Source organism: Thermobia domestica, chromosome 10, assembly GCF_964235325.1.
Source record: "Thermobia domestica chromosome 10, izTheDome1.hap1.1, whole genome shotgun sequence".
NCBI lineage: Eukaryota > Metazoa > Arthropoda > Insecta > Zygentoma > Lepismatidae > Thermobia > Thermobia domestica.
This window is the reverse complement of record NC_137463.1, coordinates 90,138,336-90,160,753: the sequence shown is the minus strand read 5'-3', so window position 1 is coordinate 90,160,753 and position 22,418 is coordinate 90,138,336. Positions and strand designations below refer to the sequence as shown.

Here is a 22,418-nt window from a genome sequence, read left to right as displayed (position 1 = left end):
AAAGAGAAAAAGGTCAACGTGATAAAAACTAAATAAAGAGGAATATGCGAAATATAAAGGAAAAGAAAACGTGCGCATATATTGACAAATGACACATGCACTTCAAAGGAGACCACCTCAAATTTGGTTATGAACCATATATAATAACTGTGAGAATCAGCAAACCACAAAGACATAATTACACACAGTAAGTGTTATATAACACATATTTATTTAAACAAATAAAAATGCTTGCAGAAAGCTGAAAATGTCTTTAAAATCTCAACCATAACTGAAACAAGAGATTACTTCTCTATTGTTTTTCTTCGTAGCATCCATCTACATGGGGAAATGAGAAAGAGAGAACATCTTAAGAGATTCGCACGTATACAATATCGGAAACTGCTAAATGGAAAAAATTACAGTCTTTGGATGGGATTCGAACCCAGAACCATAGTATTAGAAATCCCACACTCTACCGATGTAGCTAGTCTGACAGTAATACCCTGTTCCTCCATCATTACCTATGAAAGATGGAATGGAGTCTGCAGAAAACTACGTCTAACATGTCCACGACAGACCGCCTATAACCTATGTCTAATTGGTACTTAAAAAAGCTAGTTCTACACGTGCATAGAAAAGTAAAATCAAATGAGTAGTTAGTACACATCACTTTGTCTGTCTCACTCTATCTCTGACTATAGAAATCGAGGAAGAAGAAAAAAGTATAGAGGTGAGAACATAGGAAGAACAAGCAAAAGTATAAGTTGCAGGAAACTGAATATCAAGGGGAGAGAGAGAGAGACATAGAGACAGAGAGAAAAATAGAGGAACGGAGCAAATGATTTAATATACATCGGAAAAGAAGGTTCACAACTGTGCTATACATTTAATGTATTGAATACTCTGCAGGCCCGTATCCACGGGGGGGCTAGGGGGGCCGGGCCCCCCCTAAACTTTGGCTGGCCCCAATAAAGGTTTCACGATAGGCTTGCAAATGAACTATAATATGGTGATGAAGTATAATATGATTGGGTCGGGCTCCCCCTAACTTCGCCCCCCCCCTAAATTTTTGGGCTGGCTACGTGCCTGATACTCTGTTTCTTGTAAATTGCTTGCTAGATGATAAATATTAATTTGTAAAAACGTAGCAAATGCCCGCGTTGTCTTGTTTTCTTACTGTTTCAGTAATATTGGAAAACGTGGTTTATGCAACATAATAAATTACTAATTTTCCCACAACAATCATGTAGATGTTGTTGATGATTTTGAGTTTAACGTCCGTTCAGCAGCGAGACTATATGAGACGTGGACCTACTTATTAACGTGGAATCCGAACCATATGAGCTGCTGCCGGGAATCGAAGCAACCATGTACTGTTGGTAAGAAATTTCTAAGCAAAAGAAAAAACTGATCAGCAAAATACATAAAACGATAGTCCTGCAAACTATTATTTAAAGAGAATTTATTGTAAAATCAATACATCCATGTGGCGGTATATAGTCGTAAAGTGATTAGAAAACTTAATATTAAACTGTCGATCACATTGTTTTACTTATTTGAATTCAATGTCGTATAGATTCGGTTTTAGCTCTAGATTTCAGGGTTCTCACTTCGATTCTTAACTTGTTGGAAATATGCATTAATCGAAATTATAAAAGTATACGAAATTTAACTAGCTAAAAGAAGAGAATAACATAAAAATCCGGATTAGAGTACGTCGTCGCCAACATGTGCTTTTATTTCAGGGAGCATAAAGTCGAGAAGATCAACATTTTTTTTACCATTAAGTCGGCCTATAATTCGATGGATACCACCTCAACCTGCAGTCTCGCATATCCATCCCCAACAGTGAATCGTCACATGACCCATTCGCGCTGAACGGGCCATATATTGTGGATCAAACCGTCTTCCAGATGGGCGATACACACGTGTTGGCCCAAAGTTTCCAGTGGAAAATATTTTCTCATCTGTAAAGACAACAGTGCCCCAGTGACAAGTAATATTTAGCTCTGCAAACGCCAGTCTATCGACTTTGTGATCTTCTGTCAATCTCTCCTTAACAGCAGCCCGGAAGGACCTTAAGCCTGCGGCCCGAAGTCTCCGTCGGACTGTAGTTACATCACCTGGAAAGGCGGTAGACTGCTGCAGTTGTCGGGCACACATGAAAGGCTGTCGACAGCATTGATCAACTAATCGTTGGTCTTGTGTCGGTGAGGACACTCGTGGCCGACAACTTCCAGATTTTCGAGTTAGACTTCCAGTTTCCTCATATTTTTTTCCACCATCTGAACGCTGTTGCACGATGCACGCCTAATCGAGCGCCTGCTTCAGGAACACTCAATCCCGCATGTTCAATAAGAGCGATAACACACCTTCACGTACAGAATGATCATATTGCGCCATTCTTACACAAAAGTAAAAGTGCTAAAAACGTCTTTGAATATACCTACGATAATGCACAATATTGCTATACATGACGTCGTATTATGAAAAACATGCGCAGAAGAAGTAGATGTGCCTGTAATCAACTGTTGTTGCACGCAAAAATACTCACTCACTGTTAGTAACAAAATATTTTCCATTTTTTTAAAAATCCAATACATTAGAATATAGTAGCAGTTACTATCTTTCAAGAATATAACTTCCATCGAGTGGTGGGCATAAACAAAAGCTCGTAACTATGCAACAGTTAACTTCCATCAAAACCCCCGAAGCACTTTACAGATTTAATCTGATTTATTTGTGCAATTTAGATACATATAAGATTACAACTTGTCTGGGAAATTTGTTCATACTCGTCTAAAACAGTTCTATTCTATTATTCGCCACTCGTATACATTATATGACAAACAACAAAACAGAAACAAGTAAAGTGCAAATACTCTAGACAATATTTTTCAAAACGTACTAGAGAATTAAGATATAGCCGAGCGGTTTAGTAGAGTAGTCTACCACCTCCGCCTTCTCGTGTTCAAACCCACCTGAGGTTTGTGTCTATTCTCTGCTTTCTTTCTTGTGCTTTCACAACGAACGTTTTTTCTATAATTCCTATAAGCTATGACTTGCAAACCCTAAACAAAATACACATGTTTATTGTAATACTCTAATCCGGATTTTTATGTTATTCTCTTCTTTTAGCTAGTTAAATTTCGTATACTTTTATAATTTCGATTAATGCATATTTCCAACAAGTTAAGAATCGAAGTGAGAACCCTGAAATCTAGAGCTAAAACCGAATCTATACGACATTGAATTCAAATAAGTAAAACAATGTGATCGACAGTTTAATATTAAGTTTTCTAATCACTTTACGACTATATACCGCCACATGGATGTATTGATTTTACAATAAATTCTCTTTAAATAATAGTTTGCAGGACTATCGTTTTATGTATTTTGCTGATCAGTTTTTTCTTTTGCTTAGAAATTTCTTACCAACAGTACATGGTTGCTTCGATTCCCGGCAGCAGCTCATATGGTTCGGATTCCACGTTAATAAGTAGGTCCACGTCTCATATAGTCTCGCTGCTGAACGGACGTTAAACTCAAAATCATCAACAACATCTACATGATTGTTGTGGGAAAATTAGTGATTTATTATGTTGCATAAACCACGTTTTCCAATATTACTGAAACAGTAAGAAAACAAGACAACGCGGGCATTTGCTACGTTTTTACAAATTAATATTTATCATCTAGCAAGCAATTTAGAAGAAATAGAGTATCAGGCACGTAGCCAGCCCAAAAATTTAGGGGGGGGGGCGAAGTTAGGGGGAGCCCGACCCAATCATATTATACTTCATCACCATATTGTAGTTCATTTGCAAGCCTATCGTGAAACCTTTATTGGGGCCAGCCAAAGTTTAGGGGGGGCCGGCCCCCCTAGCCCCCCCGTGGATACGGGTCTGCAGAGTATTCAATACATTAAATGTATAGCACAGTTGTGAACCTTCTTTTCCGATGTATATTAAATCATTTGCTCCGTTCCTCTATTTTTCTCTCTGTCTCTATGTCTCTCTCTCTCTCCCCTTGATATTCAGTTTCCTGCAACTTATATTTTTGCTTGTTCTTCCTATGTTCTCACCTCTATACTTTTTTCTTCTTCCTCGATTTCTATAGTCAGAGATAGAGTGAGACAGACAAAGTGATGTGTACTAACTACTCATTTGATTTTACTTTTCTATGCACGTGTAGAACTAGCTTTTTTAAGTACCAATTAGACATAGGTTATAGGCGGTCTGTCGTGGACATGTTAGACGTAGTTTTCTGCAGACTCCATTCCATCTTTCATAGGTAATGATGGAGGAACAGGGTATTACTGTTAGACTAGCTACATCGGTAGAGTGTGGGATTTCTAATACTATGGTTCTGGGTTCGAATCCCATCCAAAGACTGTAATTTTTTCCATTTAGCAGTTTCCGATATTGTATACGTGCGAATCTCTTAAGATGTTCTCTCTTTCTCATTTCCCCATGTAGATGGATGCTACGAAGAAAAACAATAGAGAAGTAATCTCTTGTTTCAGTTAGGTTGAGATTTTAAAGACATTTTCAGCTTTCTGCAAGCATTTTTATTTGTTTAAATAAATATGTGTTATATAACACTTACTGTGTGTAATTATGTCTTTGTGGTTTGCTGATTCTCACAGTTATTATATATGGTTCATAACCAAATTTGAGGTGGTCTCCTTTGAAGTGCATGTGTCATTTGTCAATATATGCGCACGTTTTCTTTTCCTTTATATTTCGCATATTCCTCTTTATTTAGTTTTTATCACGTTGACCTTTTTCTCTTTCTCTCTCTTTAAAACTGAGGATGTAAAATGAGAAGAGAAATGAGAAGAACCTCAATCTATTACTCCATCTTGTGAGAAATTTGTGATTTGTAGTCACGTGGTCTATGCATTTCTTGCTCCAAACGAAGTGTGCAGGGGGACGAAGCCGAAGGTTATCCTGGCGTGATCAGTGCCACAAAGACGTTAGGTTGGTTGCCTATGTTGTTGGCGTAGTTTCACAATGAACTTAAACTTTCATGTTGCAGGTTTTTTGCTTCGTATTGTACAATTTTGTAGCTGACCTGTTATTTTGAGTAGAACTCAGTTATCAATAAGAAATAAAAGAAAGAAAAACAGATCCATGTAAAACTATAAACTCGAACAGTCTTCTTATTTCCTCGGGCATTTTAAAAAGTATATAAACATATGTCAAAATTATTAGAATAAATGATTTCTTTTTACATCTATATATATATTTTAAATAGTACAGGGCCCAAATTTCAGACTTTTCTTACAACACATAGTAAGTAAACCTTCCACATTTACAAAAGACACAGGAAATAATAATATCGCAACCTCTTTTTTTTTTTTTTTTTTTTGTTTCATTCAAATATTTTAGATTGACTCACCATTACTTAATAAAATAATAAATTTTATTTAGTTTTCGTAAAAATATTCAAAACTAGAAAAGTTATAGGCCTATCAATGATAAATAAAAATCACTATTTTTATCACTAAATTCATTAGTTCTCACTAAATCATTTGTTAGCTTTGGTTAGAAATAAAGTAGTTTTTATTAAATTTATCATCGATATCATGACAGTATTCTCACGTTATTAAAAAAATGTTCAATTTTCCAGCGACAATTTCTATTTATTTTACCCATGATGTTTCAAAGACAGCTTACTAACCGCTGTTCACATTGGTAGCGACTTCAGTTCTAAGTATAGTAACGCTAAAACTCTTCGGAAACTCTAATCTGTACAATCAGTAGCACAAGTTGGAAGAAAAGAACAATATTTTGTATTTTGTATGCTTTAACTGTTTTGCGAAATTTCTATTGTACAAAATTTTCTGGGCTACTAGATTTACTGTGTATAGCATTGATTTAAAAAATCAAGAGAAAAATAATACAGTGAAACCTTTCTTCATGGATACCTCTCAATGACGGACACGTCCATGATATAGACAGATTTTTTTTTTTTTATCCCGGTCAAAAATTCTGTATTATTACGAAACAGAAACTTCCCTTTTACGAATACCCTCAGATACGGACTCGAACAGTCTTCTTATTTCCTCGGGCACTGGACCCTATATAAATGGAGAAAAATGGAAAGAAAGATCAAACTCATTATACAGGCACTAAATTTTGAATTCGTAAGTTTCGGCATGCTGATCCTGTTTTTCCATGCATCACACCCCCAGCAAAAGTTTATGAAGTTGCACTCTGGGTATACATGTAACAATATCATATATAAAATAAATATTTTGATGTAGAAAATAAATGCTTATTTCACCATCTAGACTGTTTGTCCATCAAGAGGTTTATCTTTGGAATCATGAGACCTCTCTTCGTTCTCTGAGACATTATTTTTCCTGATGTCTAAGAAGTACACAACTCTGAAAAGAAAAAAACAAAGAGAAATAAATATTTTAGTTGTATAACAATAAATAGGTATAGTCCGTTAAATCTCTTACTTCATTAGTACTAGGTATTAGGTACGGTAATTTAAAATTTTAATTCTAATATTTTATCTTTGGGCTATCTTCAAAACGTTTCAGGAGTATATTAATTTTACAGAAAATAATAAGTTGCAGATTAAATAATTAAGTTTAACTATCCTAGAAGGAAGTATTAATTGGTTATTTAAATATTTACAATCTAGAGCGTACTGGCTATTTTATAGTTGTTGAGTTTAGATATTGGCATAAAATTTTGTTTCTACAAGACTTTCTCGCAGGAATTCGAAAATGATAGCTTGATATAAAATGTCTGGGTGATGTATTACGATCATGGATGCAACCAAATAGAAAAAACATCAAGAGTTTCAGCTTTCGGGGCTCCATTATTATATTTTTGAAAGTAAATATTCGTTTCTATCCAGTGTGATGATAAATGTGATAAAATCCACCTTTCAGATTAGTTTGATTGATATTGGTTTCTTAAAGCTGGTAATTTGTCAGTAGAGCAGAACTTAACTAATTTTCCCTCTTTATTAGAATTCTGCCCAGAATACCCAAATACCTAAGAATTTCATGTTATACACTGAGAAAAAAAATTGTAGGTGACATACTTAAAAAGATACGTTACATGCATAATTCCTGTAGTTTTTGGACTTAACGTACAGCAGACGTATAACTGAAAACGCATGTTTTATAATACTTTCTGTATAAGTGTTCCATCAATACGTACTTTCCGTATGAAACAATATAGACGGTCAGCATCTCACATACAAATATACGTATATAACATACAGCTGAGGAATGTAACATAAGTATATGCATGTGAACTACGGAAAACTGTTACATGTCAGACATCCTGCAACGGCATCATGTAACATCGAAGGGCAGTGCCTATGTAGCATATGGATAACGTGTGCTCCGTACTGATTTCTGTAGTAAGCAAGAGGATAACGTATATTTGTACAATATACCGCTGTCCGGAGAACGGATTTTTCTCTGTGTATTTTAGTTTTAAAGAAGCAAATTTGTAATGTTGAAAAGAATAGAAACGATACATGCAATTTGTAAAACACGATATAAAAATAAATATATATATTTTAGATAAAATGTGATATAAGTAGATATACCTGTAATTGAGTTATAGATGTCTAAAGCTAAATAGAGCTATATTCTTCTTCAAAGATTAAAACTTTTTTTCTAAGCTTTTTATAAGGATTGGAATTACTTGGTTATACAAAACAGACTCTGTCCTACTGAAACTATAGATTATTTGCTGATGTTTCTGCAACATTGTGAAAGTCAATTTTCTTTTCTTTCTTTCTTTTTTCTTTCTTCCTTTCTTTTTTTAAAAAATTAACAAGTCTCGGAAAAACCGTTTTTGGTATTATGATTTAGTTGCTTTCTTTAGTTATTTTTATTATTGTCATCGCTGTAAAATATAGACACTATTTCAATCTTCTATTTGACAATTTTAAATATCAAGTTTTGTTATGCGTAATCCCTCAAAGGGGTAATAACAAATATTTTGTTCAAGGGTTTTAACTCTGCTTCGGATTGTTTTACTCCACTTCCCTCTCAAATCCCATTGGAAAGTATGTGAGAAATGCTGGCCACTAGTCTTAAGAAATCCCCTAGGAATAAGCTACATAAAGTAGTGTTATCATTTCATTGTTTTCGGGGATATCATTTCTACCCAGAACCGACCCAATATGAGACATGAAAATATACCGTAAAATGGGGATACTTTAAATCCCGGGGATACTTTGATCAAAACTTTCAAAGTGAATAGAAAAACACCTAGCGGCACCAATACAAAATATATCGTAGTCATTTCTGTGAATATGGAAATCCTGAGAATCACGTCACATACTTACAACACACCTGCCGACCAGTTCGCACGTGTCCCTACAAGGAAGTGGTTTATCTGCACTGAAAATATGTATAAATTTGTAAGCATACCTAACGTCTGCAAAATTTCCCACCAACAAAAGTAAGTGTAAAATATGTACCAAGTGAACTAAGTATAACTTGTGTTTGGTAGCTCTGGTTGTATATTAAAAAACATGAATGCAAAATGTATCTGTTCATGTATGTTGTAGAAAATGTTAAAATTGGAGTTGTAACTTTAATCACACAATAAGGGCAACATTAATCAAGCGATGGGATGGGTGGATGGAGCTACTTCTCGTGACTGGATCAAAACCACCTTTCTACCACACGCGAAACGTTTAGAAGGTCGAAAGGTGCTAATTGGTGACTATTTGTCATCGCATTTGGATGTTGAGGTGATGTCATTGTACGCTGAAAATGCCATTGATATTATTTGCATGGTTCCTAACTCCCCACATCTTTCCCAGCCGCTGGATGTTGTGTTTTTTAGACCCACGAAGGAAACCTGGCGCACATGTCTCACTGATTTCAAAGTTCAAAATCCAAGTTTAAGCACAGTTCCGAAGAACATGTTCTCTACTCTACTGACTAAAACTCAGAAGAAGATGCAGTAGTAGCACATGCCACACACACACTCACGACCACAACTGCAACATGACAACAGCAATCGAGAGAAATTTGATCAATGGATTCCGAACATGTGGGATATATCCCATTAATCGTGAACAAGCATTTAACAGATTGCCAACAGAACATGCTGCAGAAGATCCCAACTATGGTGCCGAAGATGCTTTTACCACTTCTCAAAGAGCAGCGATTCGGTACCAGTACGCCAAGCAAACTACCCAGAAAGAAGAAAAGACTGGTAGTTGCACCTGGATGTAGTATATTTACGCTGTCATTATCTCCTTCTGCTGTAACTACACCAGAAGGAGATGCTGACAGCGACGACCCAACTGATTTGCCTGGGATAGAAGAGAATCCCTTGTCTGGAGATGCCGCACAGCAACACTTCTCTACCAGCGGCCAATAGCAGCCACAGGTTTACGACGTTGGTCAGTATATTGTAGCAAAGTTTGCTTCTCAGGGAGGAAAACACTGACAAATATTTGTGTCAAATAACAGACACTGAACCCGAATTAATCGTCGTAGGCCTCAAAAGAATTGGCGCAAATAAAAGAGAGTCCAAGCTTGTTGCTGATGATGTCTGCGCCATCCAACCAGATAATATAGTTGAGATCCTTTCGAACCCTTCCCCGGATGTAGAGTGTGATGGGAACACGTATTATGTCTTTCGTACATATGTCCAAGTGTTGAAGTTTAAAGTTTTTTGTTCACTTTTTACGTTTTCATTTTTGTTTCCCATTTTTTGTGATATGTACTTTGGGTGAGGAGTCAAATCAGCAGATGGAACTAAGCTATGTGAACATCTCACCAAGTTTTTTTTCCACATGTTTCACTGTTTAGTATCGTTATATGTTTCTAACTCTTGAATCATCCAATGTGCCATATTGCAGCTACATTCTCACTATAAACAGTTCACACATTCTTGCAATGTATTTACTTTGATTATTTACTACCTCCATCTCCTACACATGAACCTACGATATAGTAACGAACCTTTCCTTTCCTCTTTCTAGCTTTTATGATGGGTTTTCTTTGATATTGCATGACCAACTCAAGAATGATCGAAGTATCCCAAGCCAAGTATAACTTTGATCACACACATTTCCTTTCTTTTCTAGGCAAGTACAATACAATTTGACTTTACAATTACAGAATATGTAGATACAGCATCACCAATTTGTCATGTTTTTTTTTAAAGTATTATTTTCTTTCTAACGTAGAAAGATACGGAGATATTGACTTTTACAGATGAAATTTGATCAAAGTATAACCATGTACCGGTAGCTTAACGTTGAATGGGAACTACATGACAAGCACAAGAATCCAATCGTGGATGCCCTGCTTAAATAAACATTTTAGCTATAAAGTGATGTCGTTTAACAGTTCCCACTACGGTACAGAAGTTCCAAGTTATATCGAGGTTCTAGATAATATTTATTTGATATGTTTATTCTAAATGTCACCTTTCATTTAGTGAGAGCACTGAGTAGTGTGGTAATTAACAACGTAAGCCATTTCCACATCTGTTTACAATTCAGAACTGGACTTGAAATGATTCATACACGAAAAAGAAATAATTTTTTAGACATTTTTGAAAAAACTACTTTTGTCCAAAAATATCCTAAAGCGCTCTATCAGTGAAAAAGCAATGACTAACATGTCTCCAAACAGTGGTTAACAGGAATTGCCTTAAGAATGTTTCAAATGGACCTGAACTTTTGATGTGTCCAACGGGTATACGAACAAAAACTTGTAAATATCTATAAAAAAAACTGTCCTAACACTGTTTGAAAGTGATATCTCTGCCCGTATACTCCTTGGCAACATCAGAAGTTTAGGTACATTTTGAACACATTTTGGGCAGATCCTCTTAACCACTGCTAGGAGACACTTTTGTTCGCTGTTAGAACACATTAGTGCATTTATGTACATATTAAACAATGGTGAAAAGGCGTTTTAAAAACGTCCAATTCAAGTCCAATTCCGATTTTTATTCAGTGTACAATTGTAATCTCTTCATGGTCATGAAAACTTATTTACAAGTACATTGTCCCTAGTGTGCTGAGTCGCACGGTCGTGTTTTCGCTCGCTCGGAAAAATCACACTTCAACCCCTTCTAAAGTGATGTTGGCACACACATTAAACACTGTCGTAGTGAACACAATCCACCCAATGCAGTTAAGCATCATAGACGCCTAATGGTATAGGTATGAAGGCATGAGGCGCCATTGAGTACAATATACGATCTAGCTGCTACTTACTTAGGCAATATCATCAGTGATCGCTACATTAGAGGGGAGTTATAAAGGCTAAGGTTATTCCATTCCTTCAAACAATTCTGGACGCTATATTTAAGCATGACAAAGGTCGATCATATATATATGTCCTGGAATGTGCATTCCATTACTCTATGATAATAGTAAGCAACTCGAAAGTAATATATGAGGCACATTCATTCCATTTTAAGCATAAAGCTGGTATAACAATCATGGGATGTTGTGGTTCGGTGAAATGATATAATTCTTCCTTAGAAGCATAAATCAAAAGTATCATTTGTCATTCAGTTTTAATAAGGTGCAGATCGTTGAATTCAGTGATGTCTACTAGACATAGCGACTTGCTGATTTCTTTATTATTATTATTATTATTATTATTATTATTATTATTATTATTATTATTATTATTATTATTATTATTATTATTATTATTATTATTATTTACAAATCTGTATTAAACAGACCAGGTCCCAGATTCTTACCCATTCACCCTATTCTCCACACTTAGCTCCAAGTGACTTTTCTTGTTGCAAAACCTAAAGAACGTTTGCATGGATCACGTTACAGCGACGATCTGTTAAAGTTGGGTTTAACGGCTCTGGCAAAATTATTATTCTTGTGGTATTCAACGTCTTACTGATTGATGTGCTAAGTGTGTTGAGATCACGGGAAATTATATAGGTATAGACACCTGAATAAGTATATTCATCTACTCCTTATATGTTGGGCTCAAATCTTATTGAACGTCCCACGTACTTGGAAAACATAGTAACTAGTAGGGATGCGCACGAGACAAGATTTGAGACTGTCTCGTCTCGAAAATGTGCTGTAAAACTGATGTCTCGGCTCGAAAAATATATATTTTTCTATTGAAAGAGCTGTGTCTCGACTCGTCTCGTGCGCATCCCTAGTAACTAGCGATACTTGAAATATTATGGAAAATATATTTGAATACTTACATGAATCCTAGCGCTACACATAAATACAGACCCATTGTCACAAAGTAAACAGAATGGGGCGCTACATCAAGAGTTTCTCTATATAACAGCGTATATAATAAAGGTTCTACAATGTTGGAGATTCCTTGCATAAACGCTCCCAGGAATAAAATTTTCCCTTTAAGAAAAGAGGACAAGAAAAATACTATTATTTCTGGGTACATATCAAATCGATATTATTAATAAAGCAAATTATAAAATTAATTATAATAAAACTTTGAACTAATTTGTATAATGATTACGTTTTAACTACTCAAAAAAATACCTAGGCAAATACTTATTTTAAAATTTCACAATTATGTCCTTAAAAGTAAAACAGGGATCGATTATAGGAAGAGATTTCTTTGCATAAACGTAAGTGAATAATATTGGAATGAACAGGGGCGGATCCAGGACAGACTTCGGGGGGGGGGGAGCGGTGGATTGTAATACTGCTACTTAGAGCTACATTTAAGAGCTTCAAACTCTGGGATGGTTTTTATTTATATATAAAATATGAAAGTTTCCTCTTCTGCGGGAAGCGGTCGCTCCTGGATACGCCCCTGGAATGAAGATAGTAAGGGAAAACAAGAAAACCACAAGAAAAACGGAAGATATAATTTTGGCCCCAATAATCTCACACACCTTGGAGTCAAACCAGGAGCCCTTAGCACCAGAATTAAGTACTCTTTCACAGAGCTAAACTTCCACACATATACTCACAGAAAGAGCACTATAATAGTTGCACAAATTCTTCCTGCGCAATATATATTTTTCTACATCATCTGTTAAGTTCCAGTGAGATAAGATTAACTGTAATAAAAATATGCATTTTTTAAAAAGTGTTGTCTCCGCTACATGTGTTTGACGTTTACATTTTTCATACAATTAGAAACAAACGAGAAAGAGGTGAAAAATTCATGTTTACATTCTCCTGGAGATGAAAACTGATTTTACTTTTGTTTCATCTTAAACGAACGCGTTCCTGCTGGTTTCGTTTCTTTTAAATGTACGTATTTCCTACTAGTTCTGTCCAGATATAATAACAAGAACAGAAACAGCAAAACCAACAACAACTACTACTACTGCTACATAATGGCTGTAAAATTAAAGGCCTAAATTAGCATTATATTCTACATAAGTTTTATATATATGAAAATTACCTTTTGAAACCATGGAAGTAAAGTAAGAGTGCGGTAACTCGAGATTTAACGGACTTCGAATCATCTGACATCGGATTTAAAAGACATAATTTGACTAATGTATTATTATTATTATTATTATTATTATTATTATTATTATTATTATTATTTTGTATCCGTTTTATAAAAGCTACTTGGAATAAAATGAAAATCACATTATTTAGCGATTGGAAACAATTGATCAATGGAAAGGAAGGAGAAATCAATTCAAAGGTATCGAAATGTCCAATGTCCAAAAAGCCGTGTTGAAGTCTGGAAAAAATGTCAGTGAAGATGATATAAAACAGTACCTAAACACGGACGAAGATGATCCAGCTTTTGTGAACACAGCATTGAACCTTTGGGTTCCATACGCCATAGAGTTAGTTAGTTAGTTTATATCGCACAAATTAAATTGTAATATCCTATTTTAAATACTTATTGCCCACAACATAGTTCGCGATTTAACTGACTTCCAATTTTGCGGGCTTTTCGTCATAAAATTAGACCGTTAAATGGAGTGTTTGTTGTACTTGGAAAAACGATGTGTAACTCATTTAATGATCAAAATCTTGCAAGTTAGCCAAATAATATAAAGTCATCAAATAAGACTGAACCTTATTCAATTAACAAACCTAATCTATACATTAAAATGCTAGGTTTATATGTTTGTCTCCAAAGGAAATTTATGTTTGTCTGCAATTCTTTCGACAATAAGATCTCGAAAACCAGAAGTACTAGAAACGGGCCGTATTCGCTGGTCGATTCCAAATTTTGTGTAGATTGTCTAGTTTTAATTCAATATTTAAAAAGCATGGCCGTTATTTCTTTGTTACCGTACATTTTTTAAGGGGTACACTTGAAGTGTTGAAATTTTAAAATGTAAAGCACCATATCCTATGAGTTATACATTCCAACACAACTTAGTTCTATATAGGGTTGTATATCTCTCAGGCATTTGTTTCATGGCCAAATTATAATGAAAAACTAAGGATAACCATTTCTCCAATCTAAGAGGAATCTTTATTGTTTAGACTGTTTTGGCCAAAGAGCACCATATATCACTGACATTATAATTAATTATGTATGTAAGGTATTTGCTTATTATATACTGCATGCAAGAAGAAAGAAAACACTGATCATACATGAATTAGAAACTCCAATCGGAAGTAGACTTAATCTTGCAAACGGTGCGAGATCTTGAAAAAATAATCGAAAAATATCTCCCAAAACATGGTACCCATTGCCATTATATATATATATATATATATATATATATATATATATATATATATATATATATATATATATATATATATATATATATATATATATATATATATATCAAGACGTCTTTCATTTGTGTCTGTAAAGAGACATATACCGTCGTTGTGAGGAATGACAAGGAGATTCATGCCTATATGTTGAATGACGCGCTGGGTAGAGAGCTCAGGTTAGCTAGTATATATGTAAAATAACATAGTCAAGGAGTGAACCAATATGAGTAAATTTTCTCCAATTATTTGTTTCTTTTTTAAATATTAAATCAAAATTTCAAGATTGAAAGAGGATTAGAAATAGACAAACATGCACAACATTTGAAACATTCATTACATTTATATGAGTTACTCTCACACTTACCTACATCACAAGGAGAAACTGTTTTTGACAATAGAGATCTACAACATCCCCAAGGAACATGACATAGCAAGCTGAAGACTGCACCTGACAAAAATAAAATTTACATATTAAATGCTTTGAGAAAGGATATAATGCAATGCACGACTACTACAAAACTAAGTAGGTAATCGAGATTTCAGAAGGTAAAGTTTTCGTAAATTTTAATTTTCGTAAATGAGATTGCAACTACACTGTGCAGATAAGTTAACATAAAATATTTTTATTACTCAATAGATTAGGAGATATTGTATAAATATGTTTGAATTTATTGCATAAAAGTTGATGTAAATAATGGAAGTAATGTTAATGATGTAAAATATTATTTCTATGTATTGAGCAAAATGAGCAAAATAAAAGGAGGTGTTAATTAAAATTAGACATACTATTAATGACAGGAAATGTCTGTTGTGGTCGGATATGTCATTTATTTGAAACTACAAACCTCGATCATTTGTGGCCAATGTCCAAAGTTGCGTATGGCTTGCAGTGTCTCTGCCCATCAGTGAAACATGACGGCAGCTATCTGCTGTTGTGGGCCACAATATTCTGTTTTTTAGTGGGCCCTGTGTTATTGTTCACTGATCACATCACCGCCCGTCATTATATCGACATTTTAGGAAACCCTGTGCATCATATGGTCCAGATGTTTCCTACCAATGACAGGATAATAATTCATACAGCTGAAGCTGTTTGGTCGTGCCGTGAGGAACATCGGGATGAGTACGAACACCTAGCCTGGTCCTAAACATAGCTGAACATCTGTGGTCCGTTTAGGAGACACGAATCCGGTGCAGATTTCTGCCTCGATCTTCTCTTATGAAACTGAGTGGTGTAGTGCAAGGGAAATATGTGTTATTTCTATTGCTACCACTCATGACGTCAATGACACCGACGGAGCTGTTCTGAAGGCGAAAGGTGACACAATGCCATTTTAATTTGGTAAGTTGTTCGTTTTCCAGATCTTTCATTATTTTCAAGACCATCTGTATATATATCTTCAGTTCAACCTCACAGGAAATATCGAAGTTAGAAGTTTACAATGGAATTACAGAAATCTTATATATATATATATATATATATATATATATATATATATATATATATATATATATATATATATATATATATATATATGTGTGTGTGTGTGTGTGTGTGTGTGTATTGCAAGGGAAAATGGAAAATATAAAAGTGATACCATGAATGAAAAATGTGAATATTTGCAGAAAATAAGAAAGAAAACTAATCAAGAATATCTGGGAAAATGGAGAAACATAAACTGTGCATGAAATTTTAAATTGATACAAAAATATTCATATCATATAGGGCTTCATACACCTTATATCTTAAAAATTTTGGAGGGGAATTCTACAACTTTGGGGAAACCCCTCATCCCCTCCTAACATGTCTAGATAAAAAGAATCTGAAGTACAATGGCAATGGAGGCAGGAATATTAACACGCCTGTGCTCGCTTGTACCATAAATTTGAAGGAGTAGGAACAGTGATGGATAAACCGGCCCCACACAAGTGAAGTGTTAGATTCATTTACATGTTCACCACAGAAATCAACACAACGATGCTAACGTGATACAGGAGTGAATAGGACAAGCATAGGTCGTATTTTGCATAAAGCATAATGGAAAACTTATATTCCATAAGGTAAACACCCCAGTCATGGACACAGATAAATTCACTGCCAGTAACGGACACTTCGGCGGAAATGTGTGAAAAATAAGACATTCACTAAAACAGTGAAGTTTGCATTCAGCTGGAAATTATCTACGTGATATACTGGTTCCACTCAAGATCGTTAGGCTGTTGTCTGCTAGATCTACGCATGCTGCAATCGTGGTGTCGATTGCACACGCTTGTTTTTACATTGTCTTTAAAAGTTGAATAAGGTAAAAAATTCCTTGGCGGCTCTGCTATAGTAAAGCTATGAACAAATTGAAATGTGTGTGTTTTTCTACACATTAATATTGGTACAGGAAAGGCATATGTGGCAAAATTGTATACTAATAAATTGAACCGTCAATATTGGGGGTGTCCATGACTGGGAAGATAAAGGTGCTATTTGCCAATATTGGACGCCGTCTGTCCATTACTGGTACAATTGAAAAATGTATCAAAGACACAAATGTCTACTGCAAATGTACCATGAAAGCCATATGAACAACCTGGCTCAAAGAAACTGATAGCTTGTGATGTTTACCAGCAATGGACAATGGGTGTGTATTACTGGTGTAGCTTAGCAACTTTGGTCCAATTATGGACACTTTGCGTGTGATTCAAATAACTACTACAACGCTTAGGAGATGATTATAGAGGTTAAAAGAGGACAAAAATGTAGCTGACGTTGTTTCCTATGGGACCTCGTTCCGATGGTAGGGCTCCTTAAGTAGTCAAAATGTGAATATGTTTGTCTTTTCGACAACTTTGGCTGAACATAAGGCAATGAAAGGGTGTGGGATATTGACAAGAAGTTGTATGGACCTATTCTTAACCCTTTCACTGTGGAAGGCGACGGGAAAAAATTCCCCTAACCTGCGAATGTCGATTATAGTCGACGTGTTAAAATTTGTCTGTTATCTTGGTTTTGTCGATTGTAGTCGCCAAAGGTTTTCTGTGTGATTTCTATTGTTTATCGAAAACAATAGAACACAAAAAAATGAACGGTACAACTTTGGCGACTACTCTCGACAAAGCCAAGATACGGACAAACAAATTTTAACACGTCGACTATAGTCGACATTCGCATGTTAAGGAAATTTTGTTTCTGTCGACAAAAGTCGACTTCCTCTGTGAAAGGGTTAAGATAGCATCCCGGCATTTGACAGTTGGAACTCAGAAACAGATATACAAACAAACGGCTAAATTAGCCCACAAACGCCCCTTGTGCCACCAGTGACCCACTTTATTTTTCACTACGTTACATGGGCATTATCATTCAGTTAGCCAAACCCCCGTTGTTCCACTTCAGGCACACTACCCGTTCTCTTGTTGTACGAATTTCGTTTAGTTTTCTTCTCAGGTTCTCGATGTAACACGGTATTGTTCAAGGCAGTTGCTAACGAATAAAACTGGTCTTGGGCGTTTGTGGGTTAGATATCACTGTTTCGAATTCAGCCATTTATTTCCATGAATTAGTTCCAACAGACAAATGTCGGGATGTCATTTTACGAATAAGTCCTATACAACTTCTTGCCGATATCCTACTCATTTTCGTTCCTCATGTTAAGTCACAGTTGCCGAAAAGCCGAAAATACAATTAAAATGTGAACTCCTGAAGAGGTCCTACCAATGGCACGAGGCCCCAAAGGAAAACATGTCAAATGTTTGTCTCATATCGAATAAATTTCAGTGAGCGACTTCAGAACAGTTGTAACAGTTATTGAGTCTCAAATTTCACGAGAAAAACTTTCTATTTAAACGTTTTTGAAGGACTTGCAACCATAGAATGGGCCCAACGAGGATATATCTCTGTTTTATCTTTGGAAGGAATTAAAATTACGAAGCTACAACAAGTCAATGCAAACCAAAGATGTATCTCATATGAATGATGTTTCTCGACTTGTCCAAGAAATTCCTGCACCTTCCCACGACAATCTTTTGCCAAATCCAACACAAGCAGACTTGGATGAATCATTCAAAGTTGGGCCCTAGTCAGACTATAAATCCCGCAGCAGATGACGTGTCGAATAGTTTGTTCCTATTCTCTGAAGCAATGCCCATGCCTGCTCAATATTCTTCTGCATTTACAGAAACAGCCAGAAATCCAGACGTCTGTACGGCAGCTTCCTTGGTGGAATTTCACACAGGGGACACCTCTTCAGAAACCACAGAAGCCAACAATTCAGAACCAGCAGCGGTTGCTTCCTCATCACCTACATCCACAGTTTGGTATGGTGTGATCCTGATGTTTAAGCTGCTTTCAAAAGCTCTTTCTTTTGGTCCGAGCACAAACCGTTACATCTGAATAATACCGACTATACTGAATCAAAAACTTAAAGCCAGAATTTAGCAAGAGAAGTTACAGAAAAAACTGTGATGGAATTGAAGCGAGAAGAAAAGAGACGCGCAGAACAAATAAAAATGGAATTTAGAAAGCAGAACTCCAAACAGAGGAAGAAAAAATCTTTAAAGAACTTTTCGTTTGCAATTGTATCGGAAAATGATATAGGTACCCTTCAGAATAGCCTTTTGCTTTATTGTTTATTTTTTCAATAATAAAAGTGATATTTATTTTCACCAATTGTTCCCAAACACATGCGATTTCTTATAAACATTGGCCTCTTTTCAATTCGTTTTCGAGCAAATACTAGTTTTGTTTAATGGTTTTCAAGTGCAAAATAAATAAAAATTCTACACACAAATACTGGTTACGCATTAAATTACACCCCAATAGGTTAGATGTCAAAATTTGCTGATTTCTCTTGTATGTCCATCACTGGGTGACCATAACTGGGGCATCCACTTTTTTAAATGTCCATCACTGGTTACAAAAATAGAGTTACAAGAACAACTCAAATAGTGCATTCTACTAGTTTTCTATAGCAGTAATGACTACGATTTAATAGACGCAAGTGTAAACTACGCCTACCACTAAGAAACAACAAGATTACTACAAGTCTTTTCCATCTACAACATATTTTGTCAAAAGTGTTCTTAACAGTGTCCATGACTGGGATGTTTCTCTTAGCTGTTATATGCATTGAATGAGAATGATCCATACAGAAGAATTTAGTTTTGTGAATGATTCCTTATGCAGATGGAAGAGAATGTTAATTTTGGTTGTAAAATGGTGTAGTGTAGTGAGAAATGATTTAAATTACATGACATGATTAACTGTCATAACTATGTGTACTGGCCTCCCGAAAATCTTCATTCTTATGTCGAGCAAGATATCAATTTTCCAACACTCAATATTTGGTGTGAGATATCTTCAAGGGGACTAATTGGACCATTCTTTTACCAAGATATAATTATTGGCTAGCACGGGCACCCGAAGAAAATCTGGTTGCTATATTACATTTGTTTCTTTTTTATTTGTATTAACAAAATTTTAAGAAATTTAATACATTTTCGTGAGCCAGAGACCCCCATTCGGGTGCCCATGTTGGCTAGAGTTACTTGGAGATGCTGACCACATTAATTTTACTATCCATTAGGGCTTTGTTTGGTGACGATCTATTTCTTTTTCAAGGAAATGCCGCCTTACCACACTTTTCATGCAGATGTACACACCTACTTGGGTAACACTATAGCCACTGTGCGATCCTGATTATATTTACTCTATAAAAATTGATGCGGAAGTACCGCAGGATTTTGAAACATGGATATTTGGATAGGGCACATACTAGTTCCTAAGTACAGTCTTGACCCGACTACGGTAGGTTCTATAGTATTAGATCTATGGATCTTTAAAGTCCATTTTTTCAGGTTTTCGGCAGCCTATAACTCCGAAAGGAAGCATTTGTGCACCCAGATTGTTCTATACTTTTTGTCTTATCTTGGTGTCAGCAATCACCTCCCAAACGTTGTCGGTATTGTTTTGAAACACTTTGTATATACTGTTTTGTGGGCTTTACGAAATGGTATAAAACTAATGATATCACTTTAATTTAGTGGTATTGTACCGATGTTAAGTTAATTTTACAGAAAAACCTACAATTTAGAATTTACGTAGTTGATTGAACAATCAATCTAAATGCAACACATTTTCCAATTCCAAAATTATTTTTTACTATAATGCATTTTCTGTTTACTCCAATCTTATTTTTAAGTTATCCTTTTCAACAATTACAATTAAAGCAGTAAAGAAAACTTGGAAATGTCTTTATAGCCCCTTCAATGTTATTTTCATCTGTATTATAGCGTATACGAATTATTTTTTTCATAAAACTACATATTTATAAAAGCTACAGTTTTTAGATTTTCACTTTGTATTCTGTATCTCATAAAATTCTCTATCGCATGTGCACTTATCCATTCCGGATATAACCTGAATACATTAGCACATCTTTTATGAATTGAAACAAATAAGTAAATTCAAAATAGCAAATTTAGTTAATATTGAGTTCTATCAAAATGTCGCTTAAAGAAATTCAAAGTTAAATTGTTCCGAACAAAGAAAACATACCACCATAAATCATCCAGGATTCCCAGGAAACTGCCACTGTGCAGTTATACAACGTCACTCCCAAAACAGCAATTAAAGAAATTGTAGCGTCATGCATTTTCAGCTTCTCTGATAACAAAAAAGCTCCCCATGAAGAACCTGTAAATTTGAAAATTTAGTATAATTGATATTAAAGTGATTCTTTTGAGAAATTAAGCTACAGAATTTAGTAAGAAATGTTTGTATTAAATAAATATTTCAAAGTCTCTAGTTTGTACTCTAATTACATATATAAATCGATGGCATGGCCAGATATTTACTTTGAAGGAGAATAGGTTGACTCTACATATTATTTTAAGCTAATGAAGGTAACTTTTTCGGTTATAAATATTAATTAAATGTCAAACTAACATTTTAATAATTATAATAGCATTAAACAATTATTAATCATACGATGGACGTAACGTATGGTTATATATGACACACGGATTTTCAAGAAAGAAACATGAAAAATGATATTTTTTCTGTAAAATCCTAAGCACTACATTAATTTAACAATTAGAATTATAGCTACTGTTATTAAAAGATAATATAAAGCTATTTAGCATGAGTAACCCCTTCCACTACTCATATTTCATGATTCGTTGGATCATTTTGAGTTTAGCGTCCATTTCAGCAGGAATGATATATGAGACATGGAAGTATTGATTAACACGGAATCCGAACCACATGAGCTTCTGCCGGGAATCGAACCCGGGTCTCCCACGCCAAAGGCACGTATTCTAACGGTTTAACCACGAAGGAGCTCATTTCATGATTCATGGGGGAGCCACATCTCATTGGGTCTTTTCATTAATGTTGTCGTAGTTTTAAACAAATTAATTTCGTTTCATAATGTAAAATTACGGTAGACTTCCAAATGATGCGAATTTAATACTCAAACTTGAAGTATAATAGTATATCTATTACTATTAGAAAAGAGGAATAAGATCAAAGAGAGAACCTGTTTTTCGGACGATGAATCCATATCCAAAAGCCATTACTCGCTATCTCGTACTGCTTCTGCTCTATGGACATTAATATTGAAACCGGAAGTGCTAATTGATATTTATCATTTTCGGTTGCAATAGAGCAGTGGTTCTTAACCTAATTCCTAACACGACCCACACTTTATCACATCCTCTTGCCAGTGACCTCTTTATAATTTCTGGTTTGTAATAAGCTTGTGTAG

At 35.1% G+C, this 22,418-nt stretch overlaps 1 protein-coding gene across 1 annotated transcript in view; it reads right to left on the bottom strand.

Moving 5' to 3' along the window:
* Nucleotides 1–5,354: 5,354 nt before the first annotated feature.
* Nucleotides 5,355–22,418, bottom strand: part of LOC145662026 (putative peptidoglycan muropeptide transporter SLC46) — a 52,671-nt gene continuing 35,607 nt past the window's right edge. The window contains exons 4-7 of the mRNA XM_081727361.1: nt 21,209–21,346; nt 15,032–15,115; nt 12,192–12,348; nt 5,355–6,376 (exon numbers count right to left, since the gene is read on the bottom strand). Of these exons, the coding sequence (XP_081583487.1) occupies nt 6,277–6,376; nt 12,192–12,348; nt 15,032–15,115; nt 21,209–21,346 (479 nt within the window). The 3' untranslated portion in view covers nt 5,355–6,276. The remainder of the gene's footprint in view (nt 6,377–12,191; nt 12,349–15,031; nt 15,116–21,208; nt 21,347–22,418) is intronic.